Raw genomic sequence first — 14,913 nt, 5'->3', positions numbered from 1 at the left:
TGAGTAACTCTTTACTGGTCTACCCGAACTGTTCCGAGGTTAAAGATGGCACCTACGGAGGCAGACCCACCATCGATGAACAAGGGCTTAGCAGGTGTCTTAATCTGGGTAAACTTTACTCAAAATTCTTTTTGGGGACTTTTACGTAATTTATCAAGTATGTTTTACTGTGAACTCTATCATAACCATTCATGACTTATTACGTAAAGTTTATGTCGGTTTGCATAAGGAATTAATTAGTTCCTAGTATAGCCCCTAAAAGATATAATCTTTTAGGTTACGTCTTGTTCACCTATGGTTCATTCGGATTTACGTCCTTGAACCTCCATTGATTACTCCCACTTGAACCATGATCTCACTTGTGCTTGGAAACAAGAGTCGATTACTTATCTAAAGGAAATACTATTCTACGCATTCACATATACATACATACAAAATATGACATTCATAAAATAAAGTATGTATCATAGATTCGTTTCTAGGTTCGCTATTTGTGGAAAATTGTGACATCTCTATGTCTAACGGGCTTTTAGGATTTTCGTAAAATATGAACTAATGGCATGTTACGTTTTTTCCTTTATGATTTCTAAAATCGATTCAAGGAAAAACTCCGTTTAGGCCATCGGATGGCCAGGGTCAATTTCGGAAAATTTATGTTTTGGAACCGGAAGAAAAGGTAAGAAAAAATTCCCTCTCGAGTCAAGGCCCAATGGGCCCAAGTCAAATTCGATAAGACACAAGTCAAACTTGGTTAAGGCTAGTCAAAGGTCTGGACTTTAGGGACGGATGCCAAGATCCTCTCCAATGGGACATGCTAGACGCGTCCTAGCATGGGACGGCTCGGGCCATCTCGGTCACTAAGGCCGAGATGGCACTGGACACACCAGATGTGTCCTAGACGCATCTGGTCGTTCCAGACGCATCTTAGATGCGTCTGGACCAGTGTCCAGGGTCTCGGTCACCAGACGCATCTAAGAAGTTGAAAAATCACTGTGTTTGGTGATGAATAATCACCAAACAACAACTTAAGAACAACAACTAAAGAAAAGAGAAGAAGAAGATGAGTTTTTAAGGTTTCTAAAAACGTGGGCCGGTCTGGTCGGTCGCGTCTAGGACGCGTTCCAGGATGCGACTTAGTCGTGTCCTATCCTTTAGGGACGACAACCCTAGTCCAACTTGGACTAGGAGTCCCGACATTCTCGGACCGGGAGACCTAGTCCGTGATGGACTAGGACTAGTCCCGGTGTTCTCGGACTTAGAGTTCGAGAAGAGCCGACCTTGACTAGGTCGCGTCTTAAGGACGCGACCACGAGTCAAGACGCGTCTCAAAAATGGTGTCCAGACGCATCTAGGACGCCTCTGGGTGTGTCTAAGGCATCTCGGACTTCACGTCCGAGATGGCCAAAGACACGATCTTGGTGAAGACGCGTCCCAGACGCGTCTAGGACATAAGGACGCGTCCCGGACGCGTCTAGGACATAAGGACGCGTCCTGCCTAGGGCTAGGACGCGTCTGGGCCGAGGGGCCTGGCACGTTTTGAACATGCCGTCCCTGGTCCGGGCTATGTCCAACCCATGCTGAGACTAGTCTTGGGCTTATCCGAGACTTAGTCAATGGGCTTTGACCAAGATGTGGACTTGGGTCTTTCGAGTTTGAGAAATTAAAACTTCTAAAGCATAAACAAAAACCCTAAAATCTTTGTTTTCGAAAACCCTTTTCAAAAAACTCAAAATCTAAGGTTTCTATGCTTTAAAACCCTTTCAAAACCATGTTTTGATTACGAATAAATCTCATTCAAACTAACCAAAACTTGTTCGAATCTCTATTCAAACTTATCTATCTAATAAATCAAGTGTGAATCTAATTCATTCTAGTCAAAACTAGTTACATGCAAACGACTCGTGATGCCACTGTAGGGTTTTGTATGTATCTAATACACATAATCATCTAACTAATGTTGTAAGCGGAATCTCAATCAACATATGATTAACACTAGTTATCCGGGATCATATACATGAACTAATAATGAACTAGAAACTGAAAGTATAATAACTGGATTCGCTTTCCCACGAACTAGATTCCAATGACTTTATCCCGAAGAAGATGAGAGCTCCAATTGTCGCTCCTCTAATTGAGACATCCGAATAAATAACTTGATCTCCCTTCTTTCTTGTCTGCTAAAACTCCATTGAAGGTTGAGAAGAAGAATCATTCTTCTTTTGACTAATTAGATAGATTGAGAGTTTTTTTTTTTATCTAAAACCCTCTCTCTCCACTTAGCTGTTTATTGTGAGAGAGAAGTTGTTTTCTCTTGAGAAAAATCAAACCCTTTTTCTGAACTCTAATGCCCCTTATATAGAGAAACCCTAATAGGAGTCTCATTCAAATTAGGTTTCAATAAGAGTCTCAGAAAAGATAAACACTCAAATTTCCCTTAATACCCTTTGAAGGGAAATTAGGGTTTCCCCTTAATATGGTGTGTGGCCGGCCACTTAAGCCCATTAACGGGCTTGGCCTGGCCGGCCCATTCCCACACTATGGCCGGTTCAGATCAACCCATTACTGGGCTTGATCTGGACACCCAATAAGTGGGTTTTCCACTTTTCCGGGCTTCTCTTTCGAGTCTGATTCTTTCCATCTTTTTGGCACTATCAGACTGGATCATATCCATCTATAAGCAAGCTCCCACGAGTCAACTCTCTCTGATCAAGCTACCATTCTTTGGTGTAACCCGTTGTAGGATCCGATCTATGTTAGCCGCGGATTACCGAAGTAACCCGACGATTTTAAGCGGCTTCTAGATACGCATTACGATCCCTAATTGGACCAGACTAGATGATCTTCCCGATAAAGTCATCGTCATCCTAACTGACAAATTGTACGCATTGCCATCTTGATCGAAGGACACTCCTTCAGAAGGATCTCCTTCAGACCAAAGGACTATATCCTTCATATACTAGGGTGGCCGAACAGGGTTTGAGGGTATGGATATGGTTGGCCCACTAAGGTTCGGTGTGGTGGAGGGTGGTCGACTAGGTTCGGGTTTGTAAAGGTTTCGGCTAGGATTTGTTGGTAAAGGGAAGGGTGACTAAACATGATAGGTTCTATGGTGGTTTCAGTTTGGTAGGATGTATGGTAGTGCCTACTAAAGTTAGAGTATGGTGAAGATAAAGCCATGGATGGATTGAAAAAAAAAAAATTGTGTTTTGTGAAAACATAGAAGTAGTGGCGGTGGGTGGTGGTTGTTCCATAGAAATATAAGAAGATGAAGAAGGATAATACGGATAATAAGACTTACTTGGTTTGTCTCCGGGTTCCCAAACATATGAACATCTCGAATTCTTTTTTTGGTTATGATGATTTTCTTCTCTTTCTATTTTGTCTTCGTTGTTGTGTTTTGAATAGTCTCAATTGAATCCGGAATCATCCATATTTGACTCATCGAATTTTTCTTCTTCATAGTAGAATAAGTTATCTTCTTGTCGATCATTGAAATAATCATCTTGGTAAGATAACTCATCTTCTTCGCAATTCGATCTTTCTTCAAAAAAACTTTCATCATTATAAGACGAAAAATCCATTGATATATAAGAGCTAAAGTTCATAAAAAAAAAATTCCAGAACTTTGATGTCTCTGAATACCACTTAATGTACACACAACGTAAAGATAATAAAACTTGAATAAAGAACGATTAAAATAAAGGGAAAACGATAAACTTTGAGTAATAGTTCTCTGAAAGGTGATTAACAATGACAGACTTGACGCCCCTTTTATAGGAACTTAGACTCTTGTAGATAGACATAAACTAGGATTCCCAAATATCAAAGATACTCAAACATAGAAAGATAGACTCAAACTAGGAATCCTAAATATCAAAGATACTCAAAGATTGAAACTTCTAAACCTAGACTTCATAGGAAATAATCAAACATAGAAACTCCCAATTTTAACCCAAATGGACTCGGCCGTGAGGCCCTCTAACTAGTTCTGCCGTGAGGCCCACTAACTTGGCTGTGAGGCCCAGTCGAATCTGCATCACATTTTTTTGACATTGGACTCTAAAAGTCATTAGATTCATATTTGACCAGGAAAAAGTCTACATCAGCCACTACAAAAATACGATTTACTGCCGACACCATTTCCCGAGGTCAATATATGAATTGGGCGGGAGTTATTGTACTCCCAACGGTTATCTTAGTTAATGTCGGTACAAGGTGATCACTACCGACGGTTTCCTTAAAAACCGTCTGCATATCTTAAGTACCGTGAACCCCGTGTTTTGTCTCATGCCAACGACCAGTCATACCGTCGACAGTGATATTTAAAAGCCCTAGCTACTCGTCGTTTCTTTCGTTCTCGTACTTTATTTCCTTTTCATTCTGCTGGCGGTTTTTAAGTAAACTGTTGGCAGTTTTATTACCGTCGACAGTACTCTTTCTCGACGGTTTCTTATCGTTGCCGACGGTTTAATGTTGTTGCCGACGGTTTAATGTCAACAACTCTAAAGAGAGAACTAGAAGACCCTAAACACCATTAGGTATCAAGTAAACAACTATATCAATTCACGAGATAAACCATAACATTTGATACAGGTTTTAAAAGGGAAAAAACAGAGACGGAAGAGCCTAAGGAATGCTTGACTATTTTTTTAATTAGTGATGATCAGAAGTTCTCTTTATGGAAATCAAACTTGGTGGACGTCGTGTGGGTGAAATTATATGCTTGTTCAGAAAGATCCTTCACCAGTGCCGGTAGCCCGCAATAGAATACTCCTGGAAATTAAAATTCAATTTTAAATGCAATTAGTCGTTGATAGTGTTGTAAATCAGTCCCAAATAGGGCGCATGGGAGGTTAATTTTGTATCCCTTACAAGGGATTATAAACTACCTTTTCCTCATGACTCGTATCAAGCTATCAGACTTGAAGTACCAAAACGTTCAATGTGGCTAGTTGTCCATAAGGTTGAACATGAACACAATCCTATGATATGTTACTAACATGATGGTCTTACTGTATTATAGTTTAGGGAGGGTGTGTTTTTAACCGATTTCACATTCAATGGAAAGTGAAAAATGGTTCCCTCTTAACAGATTGAACACACTTGACGTGTTTAAATATTGTGAAGCCTCAACATACCAAAACATACCAAATTACTAGACGTCCAGAAAACTCGTTTGTGAAATTTAAATAACGGGTGGAAAACATATGGAAAGGAATACGAAAGAAATGTAGAAACTGACCAACTTGTGATTCTTGGTGATTCTGAGCAATCCTCTTGTAGACGTCGGGCCATTTAGGTCTACCAAAATGAGTTTTCACCCTTGTGCCAGACACAACATCTATACCATTCTTAGCGTTGTTGATTGATTGAATCATGGCTATGAGTGCAAACCTAGAGTCACCTTCTCCGTACACCCCAGTGCAGTGGTTGTGAACCTCTATTACTCCCTCATCCTCTACATCGCCTAACTCATTCATCACGCCTTTGAACCACTCGAACGCCCCTGCCTCCCGTGTCACCCAGTACAAATATGCCTTCTTTATCTTTGTTCCTTTTTCTCTCCGACTGTCTTCCATAATATCCTTAACTATGCTTATCATTGGGGTGGCCCCAATCCCGGATCCCACCAATAATACTATTTCATAGTTCTTGTAGTCTTGTGCTGGTGCACCGTATGGACCGTCGATAAGCACTTTTGGCAAACTGCAATCACTTCTGGTTAGTTTACTTTCTACACATTTTTGAACTCCAAATTCTCATACAATCCTCAACAAGTTAAGCAACTCATGTTTAACATTTCTTTTGATTTCTAGTTTTGAAAAATATAAGTAAATAATACATAAAGATATAAAAGTCACCATAACGTTGTCGTTGTTTTATTGCTCCCAAATATATAAAGAACGACTTACAAAACATTATCTTTTGTATAAATTATGAATAAATTTTATAATGGTAGGTGGATACCTTGGGTTGTTTCCTCCTGGCAAGAAATTAGCCCTCGAAACCCCATTATTCCTGCTGATGAAGGGGCCACATACCTGTTTTCATCACAAATATTCATCATCCGTCATGTTAAATAACTAACTAGTTATGATTAACTTAATTATTTGTTTCACAATCTGAAATATTGGATTTAATTGAGTTAGATCTCACAAATTTTAGTAGAATAATTTCATCAATAAAATCATAAACTTACATTAGAGAGTTCGACTTTGAGTTGCTTTGTCCAATCTCCTTGAGTTCGAATGAGGACGCTCAAATAGTCTTGTGCAGGGGCGGACGTTATAGAAAATGGATGCCTATATATTTCATTACAAAATTTAATATTGAAAATTTTATTCTATGGACTACTAATAGAAAAAAAATTTATGTTCATTAATAGGAGTAGCTATATATATATACAAACCATTCGAAAGGAGAGATACTAGGACACTTTATAAACATGTATTGTCCGCTCTTGTATTTGTAGCCTTGAGGTTTAGATACATGTAGTGCCAATGCATCTTCACGACAAAAAACATCCTTTTCATTTTGTCTAAAGGGATAAAAAGCAACCTACGAATGGAAAAAGTGTAAATAACCTGCCTATATATGGTTAAAAGATAGAAAAACAAAAATGTGGTTATAATTAGTTTCTACCCTGCCCACATACCTCAAGTATCTGGACTGATTTGATATTTGATCTGAAAAATCTAATCAATCTTTCCAAAATATAAAGCATCACCGGGACAGCCAAATACATCCATGTCTACCATAAGAAGCAAAGTGAGATGAATCAAAAATATTATTCAAATTCAATTCGCCCACTAATTATTTCGATTAATACTTACAGTTTTATTGTACCATTCTTTGGTGAGATAGAGTTTGACTCCATGGACAATGAGTAGAGCGTATACAATGACGAATAAGTGGTGGGAATACCAGAACGTATTGAATCCAGTTAACCAATTGAAAGGCTTTGGGAGTTTAATCTTGTCTAGTCTGAACCATGGGGTAGCAAAAGTGAATGCTATTGCCATCAACACCACCATTGCTATCCCTGTCACTCCTTCTATCCCCTTCAGAAGCCACCAGTAATTCTGAGGTTGTTTTTCCCCAAAGTAAGGCTTCAAAGGCTCATACTTCTCCTCTGACGCGTGCAGGAGGAGTGGAAAATCACATGTTAGATGAGCTCCCGCGTGCAAGGCTACCCCAACTGCAATTCCAACCGCAATTACCTGTGGGGTTGAGACGATTCAGATTCAGACATATTAGACTCAGGCGTATCAGATTCAGATGATATAAAGGAAAATATAGATCAATTTGGAGATAAATTAACCTTGTGGAAATCGATGTTATCGTCAAAAGGGACCACAAAACCTAACTTGGTTTTGTTTCTGAGCCATGTCATGGTGTTGCGACATACTGGTAGCAATATCAAAGCCATGTTGAATTTGAGAGTCTCAGCTGCACCTTTGGCCGTGCAGACACAATAGCCCATGACATGGTAGACGGTTGCCTTGTTTCGATATTGAACAAATTTGTAAGTGAAGAGTCCTAATGTGATACACACCCATAGTAAAAGTACCCAAACCCTCTGCCAGTTATCTAAGATGAAGTACTTGCTCCGATTATGCCATCTTGTCTGCCGAATATGCGCCTTCGGATGTATATGCGCCTTCGGATGTATAAGTTGGTTGCTGGTTACGATACCACTTTCTCCTTTTATAATAGGTTGATCAGGAGCTTGTAATAGTACCATCATCAGGTCATGAATCTGTTCTCCATTATTAGTCATGAAATACAAAGTTAGTGTTATGATGCAAGTGTAGCCTTAACTAATTAATAAAAGAAGAATAATAGTTTGCTAGACTCCGAAAGCAAAATCTAACCGCTTTACGTAGACAGACAAGATTTAGAGCATCTTCAGTGCAAGACTCAAATTGAAAAATTCTAAGTACCACCTAGGATTTTTGGGTTTTTTGTAATCAAATGCAAAACACAATTTGGATCTTAAGATGATGTGACAATGTTTAATTCAAACATATCTTTTGAATTAAGGATTTCAATAGTGACATCTAAGAAAGAGAATCTCAATTGAGACTCGAAACATAAGACAATTTGATTTTCTTTTTTCGAGTTTTGCAATTAAGATGCTCTTAGAGATCAATTCTCTCTTTAAATCATGTCTATCTACCTAAGGAAGTAAGAATTCTACTGGCCTAAGTGGGCAGAATATCGTCACTCCTAAATGTCTCCCCTTCGAACTTGTGTTAAGTTTGTGGTCATCCAACTCAAAACCAATTGGCAATGAGTGGAGAGGACCTATACATTATATTCTTTGCTGCTAGTTACCCCTTCTCCCATGTGGGACTATTTTCACACGCCCTCTCACGTGTGGCGTGGTTAGCCTAACACGTGTTTTTTTTCTTTGTTTCAGCTGACGTGGAGCGCGTGTGTCTTTTAAGTCTATCACATATAGAAGATACTAGAGTCTTATTGTATCAAAAAGAAAACTAAACAAATGATAATGCTTAGCTGAATAATGTAATTACCCCGATATAGCCAATATTGTATGGATCAAACTCTTCCATGATCAAAGTAGCATATTCTTCCGCTTGTTTCTGATCGATATAGGATATATTGTTTGCAGAAGCACTGTGACAAATAATCTGTACAGCAATTTGCGTTCATTTGATTTGTTAAATTAAGGTTAACACCCTAGCCTACCTAATGTGCTTGTTAAATAGAGTTAATTCCTATTTGACCCACTACTTTGTGACCAGCTTCCTTTATGACTCCCTATTTTCTGTAAATTCAAATATGACCCTCTTTTTTATGTACATGTCCTAACTGCCTTTCCTTTAAATATTTTTCAAAATAAAATTAAAAATAAAACATTAATTCCACCTCATTTCCCTCTCCACCACACATCTCTCTCCACGTCACCTCTATTTCCAACTCACCTCTCTCTCTCTCTCCAACTCACCCCTCTCTCTCCAACTCACCATTACCTTCTCCGACGAAAGTCGCCAGCCGGAAAATTTTCCGGCCAGTGACCTTCAATATTTTTTTTCTGTCACATCTCTATCTCTCTCTCTCTAAAAAATCCGGGGAAGGGGGTTTCCCTTCGCCGGAGTTCTGGTCTGTTGAAGAACATACCAGATCAACAGACCTGTTCAAGTATGTTCTTCAACAGACCAGAACTCCGACGAAGGGAAACCCCCTTCGCCGGAGTTTTTAGAGAGAGAGAGATGAGATAATAAAAAAATTAAGTTTGAAGGTTGCCGGCCGGCGACCTTCATCGAAGAAGAGAGTGGTAAGTTGGAGAGAGAGAGAGGTGCGTCGAAGAGAGAGAGAGCTGAGGTGGAGAGAGAGGTGACGTGGAGAGAGATAAGTGGTGGAGAGGGAAGTGAGGTGGAATTTATGTTTTCTTTTTAATTTTATTTTGAAAAAATATTTATAGGAAGGGTAGTTAAGACATTTACATAAAAAAATGGTCATATTTGAATTTACAGAAAATAGGGAGCCATAAAATAAGCTGGTCACAAAATAGGGGGACAAATAATAGGAATTAACTCTATTATGACGAGTTAACCTTTTAGCCTCTTGATACCATTTTAAAACTACTTTTAACTCTTTTTTCCAAATTTACCCTTCACGTCCTTCTAGTTTCTCTCTTCTTTGTTCTCGGTTGATGGCAGTCTTCGAAAGAGGAGAAATTGATGAGAGAAGGAAAGAAGAGAGACACATAAAGAAGATAGAAAAACAGAAGAGAGGAGGAAGGTAGAAATTAGAGAAAGGTAAGGGTATATGTAGGAAAAAAAATATACGAGTTAGCATTTTTTTTTTTGACAAAATCTTTTTACAAGCCAAACGGTGACCAGATTCTAGGGGTCAAATAAACCAATATATTGTAATTGAGGTCCCAAACATGAATCAACCCTTAAATTTCATTGTCCTTACCTCAATGATTTCTTTTTTGGTGATTCTCCCATCTCCATCTTTGTCCACCCTGGAATCACATCTTGGATTTTAATTCTTTTTCTTTCTCAAGTTTAAAGGAATAATTCAAGAAATTAAGGCCATACAAAAAAAATTGATGAAAATGGAATTGGTTACATGTCTAGGAAAATCTGAAGCCTAGTATCAAAACTTTGGTCGAACATAGCGTTCCACATTGCTCCCAATTCCGCCTCGTTGATTGTATCTGCGGATATACCTATCCACCGAGTAAGCGCATCGAATAGCCCAAGTGCAAACTCCTCTGAGTTTTCGTCCATTCCTAGTATTTTCACAACAAGATAACATTTTCAAATTCAGTTTTAACATGTACGTACGTCTTTCTAATATAGAGATCAATCTTACTATTTTTTCCATATATATAAATATATTAAGTGATGTTTGTTTTTCTTATTGTCTGAATCGTTTGAATGGAATGAATCCAGAATCAACCTCAGTCCAACAATTTAGGTATCATGAGTCAGAGAAAAGAAATTTGGAAATATGATCCGAGTTAATGCTACCTCGGATCATATTCTGGATTTGATGAGAAGAAGACACAAACAAATGCTTCCTTAACCTTAGAATCTTATTACCTATAACCTGGCGGAAGAGAGAACGGGGTAGTAAGCCGTTTGTCTCTTTAGTTTTCTGGTTGAATCTCCTTTCAACTTTGAACCATCGGGCTTCTTCTTCTTCTTTGGAACTCATGAATTTAAGTTTCGAAGTTTTGGTTTGATTGGGACGAGGATTAGAGGTGGAGGGCCTTTGGTTGATGGAACCATCAAATCTTTTAAGCTCCTGAGAGACCTGCTTGAATCTGGAAGAAACATTTCTTATAACCGAAGAAGAACGGAAGGAGGGGGATCTCTTTACTAGAGTGCTACTACTAGTGTTTGACAAGAGAGTGACTTTTGGATCTTCGTGTTCATTTGGTCGTCCAGCGACATGCTTAGTATGAAAGGCGATGGAATCGTCGTCATTGAGATCCAGAGTGATTTCAACATAGGCCTCATCCTCGTTAAATCTGAGATTGTTGTTGTTTCTGCTACCTTCTCCGTTAATATAGGACGACGACATAATGATATTGCTTGATCTTTTTTTCTTTTTTTTTTTTTTTGAAAGAATGATATTGCTTGATTGGGTTGTCACTTTAATTTGACATTACTCGTAATATATATATAAGATACAACTAGTATAGGAGAGTCTGGGGTAGGAGGTACGTCCTTGTCAGAACAAAATATACTCGTCTGTCTTTTCCTGCTTCTCCTCGTCTTCCTCTTATGAGTTATGACCTGACAATATTTATATTTGATTGAAACGTATTAACTCTTTGTTTAAACTATAGGTTTGTGTATTCACATACTCAAGCAATTAAAAAAACATGCATTGACAAAAGCCGTATTTATAATGAAACAAAGAGAGGATTATTTTCCAACTGGCCCCTTATTTTATGTCAAATTTCCTATTTGGTCTTAAAGGCTCAAATTTTCTTAGAAATGTTCGGATTTCTGGAAATTTCCATCAGAACTCTATCAAGTCACATCTTCGTCGCATTATTTCATCTTCTCCTCTCCCACCTTCAGCGTGACAGCGTCACTAACTTCATCAATCATCACATTCATCTTCAAACTAAAAAATATAGAATTTAAAAGGAAAAAAGTGTTAGAGTATAAGGATCGAGATGAAAAGATATCAAATATCAACCGTCCAAGATATATGAAGATGAGACGGATCGAGATGAGATCCGACGATCAAGATGAGTCCAAGGTATTGGAAGATGTAAAAGATATCGAAGATATTTTTCTTATATTTAGGATATCTCCTGTAACTATTTAATAGTAATATTAAGTAGAGATTATATTGTTACCTAGTTTAGTTAGGAGAAACTAGGAAACCCTAAACCCTATAAATAAGAGATGATTCTAGGAGTTTAAGTATTCGATTAATAATCAATCATTGTAACAAATCACCACAATTGTGGATAATAAAGTATGTAGCCGTTCTGGCTTTCTCCGAGGATGTAGGTCGTGACTATCCAACTGAACCACGTTAAATATTGTGTCTTTACTTTATGTTCACCTCTCTCGGTTTCACACGACCTCTCTATCTCTCCATCTCTCGGTCTCACCATCTCTTCTATTATCAAGAGGTTCATCTCCCTTCACATGGTATCTGAGCAGGTTAATATATCCTCTTTCATGCTTCCGCACTTTTTCGACGATTTTTTTCTAATCGTTGTGATTCCGTTATCGATAAACCACTTGGTCAATTATTTTTTTTTTTCGGAAACAGTAATGGCTTCCAAACCCCTTCGTCTCCAAAATCCTAATATGAAATCATCTTCTTCCCACTATGGTGTTATCCGGTTGAATCAAGTAATCAAGTAAGTTGTCTCTCTTACTTCAATTATCTTCCTCTTCCAATTCCAAGAATTAGGGTTTCTACTTCATCAACATCATCCCTTACCGTTCCATCAACCGATTGATCAAAGACCTTTGATACACTTCCTTCGAATCCTGTTTCATCATTTTTTAGCTTCCGCTATTATCGACTATATTCTCGTTATGATTCAATATCTTTTTAATCACTTTGTGACGATTTCATATCCACTTGTGATCACTCTCATCATATTCTTCTGCGATTTGCTGAGCAGGTTAATCAGTCATGATTCAGACTTCTGCAAATTCCAACGGTTTTTCATTCTTGACATGTATCAAGAAACTGAAATATTCCATTCAAGAAGAAGACACATTTTCTGTCCATTATGGAATGACAGAGAAAATCATTACAACATGAAAATTGGTTCCTGACACTTTTGCATGGGTCTTTGTATCGTTAGTTGTCTTGTTAATTGTCCACGTGATTTAACGTAATTTAATCCTCATTCCCGTGCATTGAATTTCTGTCAAAACTCTTAATAACTATTACTTCGTCACAGCATGGTAATCGTCATGATTTTGACAGGCACCAATAACTTCTCCCATTCAGGGGGAGTCTAAAAACACTTGGACATGTTTTTTCGATTTTAGTCTCCGAGACGACTTTACCTCTTTTTCTGACAATCGATTTTCCCGGTCTTCTCTTTCACCAATCGATCGTTCTCATCGTTTTGGACAATATCTACTAAACCACCACTGACTTTCTTTCAGTTGGGTGATGAATCAAGATTTTTTTATCTCGTTTTTTTACCATCGTCGATCACTCTCTCTTTACCTGTCTCTCAATTGCGACTAGGACGTATCTTTTTCCGACATACTCTATTATTTTTTTACAAGTCTCTTAAATTGTTATGATTTAATCATTAACCAAATCGCTTTGTCGATCTTTTTTCTTTTCCAAGCGATCTTGTGATTATCAATATCAAGATCGAGAATTAACGAATTTCGTTATTTTTTTCTCTCTCTCAATGTCGGTTGAGTTCTCTATTTGGTTGTGATTTTTATCCCCATTCAAACTTTCGCAATTTCCAAACATCCCCAAACATGTTTTCAACTATGTTTCTAAACGATGTGCCAAGATTCCTTTAGTTGAAGAATTTCAAGTTTTCCAAACTTAAGTTTTTTCTTAGCTATGAAATTTTTTCCCTTTCTTGGGTCGAAATTCAAATATCATTAGATCATCTTTCTTGTTTTGTCTACAATGAAGATATATTCTAGCAAACCGTAACCATCCGGCTATCATCAATTCGTTACCATTCAAACGAGCTTGATCTTCTCCTAAATTTGGTACCTTGCGGATCAAACCATCCCTCCCTCAATCACTAGTTTTTACGCACAATGTTAACTTCCATGTTAACTTCCATTGTTCTCTAAGCTTTGTCGGTAGAAAGAAAGAAAGAAAAGAAGGAAAGAAAGAAAAGAATGTTATCCAAGCTTACGAAAGTCAAGAATATTATATCAAGTTTATGTACGATTACTAGTTCGACTTGCAGGCAAAACATTCAGCACCTTTTCCAATTGTTCGACATTAACCAAAAATTAAAATTCAAGTTCAAGTTTTGAATCTGATCGTATGCGAGCAACGTTCTTCTTTTTCAAGTTCGATATTCAAGTTGGATACTTCACACGTTCCGCATTGCAACTTGAGGGGGAGTGTTAGAGTATAAGGATCGACATGAATCGAGACTCGAAGATATCAAATATCAACCGTCCAAGATATATGAAGATGAGACGGATCGACATAAAGAGATCCGACGATCAAGATGAGTCCAAGATATTGGAAGATATAAAAGATATCGAAGATATTTTTCTTATATTTAGGATATCTCCTGTAACTATTTAATAGTAATATTAAGTAGAGATTATATTGTTACCTAGTTTAGTTAGGAGAAACTAGGAAACCCTAAACCCTATAAATAAGAGATGGGTGCTAGGAGTTTAAGTATTCGATTACTAATCAATCATAGTAACGAATCACCACAATTGTTGATAATAAAGTATGTAGCCGTTCCGTCTTTCTCCGAGGATGTAGGTCGTGACTATCCGACTGAACCTCGTTAAATATTGTGTCTTTACTTTATGTTCACCTCTCTCGGTTTCACACGACCTCTCTATCTCTCCATCTCTCGGTCTCACCATCTTTTCTATTATCAAGAGGTTCATCCCCCTTCACAAATAAAATAGATTAGATTTTTCTTTTTTAATTTCTCTCTCTCCCACAAAGATAGGGATTAAGGAGAGAGAGAAAAGGACAAGAAGAAGTTAGTTTGGGTTTGAGAGAAGGGACATGGATATGAGAGATGAAGAAGATGATCAATATAAGAGACAGGAGCTAGAGGAGGAGAAAAAGTTGTTTTTTGAATTTGAAGATGATGAAGAAGGTGGATAGCGAGAGACAGTAGAGGAGACTTGAGAAAGAAATGAGTCATTAGAGAGAGATCATTTTGAACTCAAAACTTTTAAAAGAAGCTTATTTCACAATGTACTA

The 14,913-nt window shown here is 37.8% G+C and overlaps 1 protein-coding gene across 1 annotated transcript; it reads right to left on the bottom strand.

Moving 5' to 3' along the window:
* Positions 1-4,539: 4,539 nt before the first annotated feature.
* Positions 4,540-11,128, bottom strand: LOC147567294 (respiratory burst oxidase homolog protein C-like). The gene is made up of 12 exons (XM_086669222.1): positions 10,581-11,128; positions 10,105-10,267; positions 9,949-9,997; positions 8,538-8,654; positions 7,322-7,759; positions 6,834-7,220; positions 6,656-6,751; positions 6,410-6,558; positions 6,200-6,302; positions 5,968-6,041; positions 5,243-5,706; positions 4,540-4,773 (listed from the first exon to the last, which is right to left on the bottom strand). Exons 1-12 carry the CDS (start codon positions 11,062-11,064, stop codon positions 4,664-4,666), a joined length of 2,634 nt encoding a protein of 877 aa, XP_086525348.1. The 5' UTR covers positions 11,065-11,128; the 3' UTR covers positions 4,540-4,663.
* Between the last annotated feature and the right edge of the window lie 3,785 nt (positions 11,129-14,913).

This window comes from Eschscholzia californica, unplaced genomic scaffold (genome assembly GCF_041429995.1).
Source record: "Eschscholzia californica isolate CP2 unplaced genomic scaffold, dmEscCali1.0.p SCAF_1, whole genome shotgun sequence".
In the NCBI taxonomy this organism is placed as follows: Eukaryota; Viridiplantae; Streptophyta; class Magnoliopsida; order Ranunculales; family Papaveraceae; genus Eschscholzia; species Eschscholzia californica.
Note: the sequence above shows the minus strand (reverse complement) of the source record. Positions and strands in the feature narration are given on the sequence as shown.

Coding starts and splice junctions, on each gene's coding strand:
- LOC147567294 (XM_086669222.1), bottom strand. CDS start 11,064: ATGTCGTCGTCCTATATTAACGGAGAAGGTAGCAGAAACAACAACAAT. Junction 8,655..9,948: donor CCAAAAAAGAAATCATTGAG/GTAAGGACAATG, acceptor ATTGCTGTACAG/ATTATTTGTCACAGTGCTTC. Junction 6,303..6,409: donor AGTATCTCTCCTTTCGAATG/GTTTGTATATAT, acceptor TGAAATATATAG/GCATCCATTTTCTATAACGT.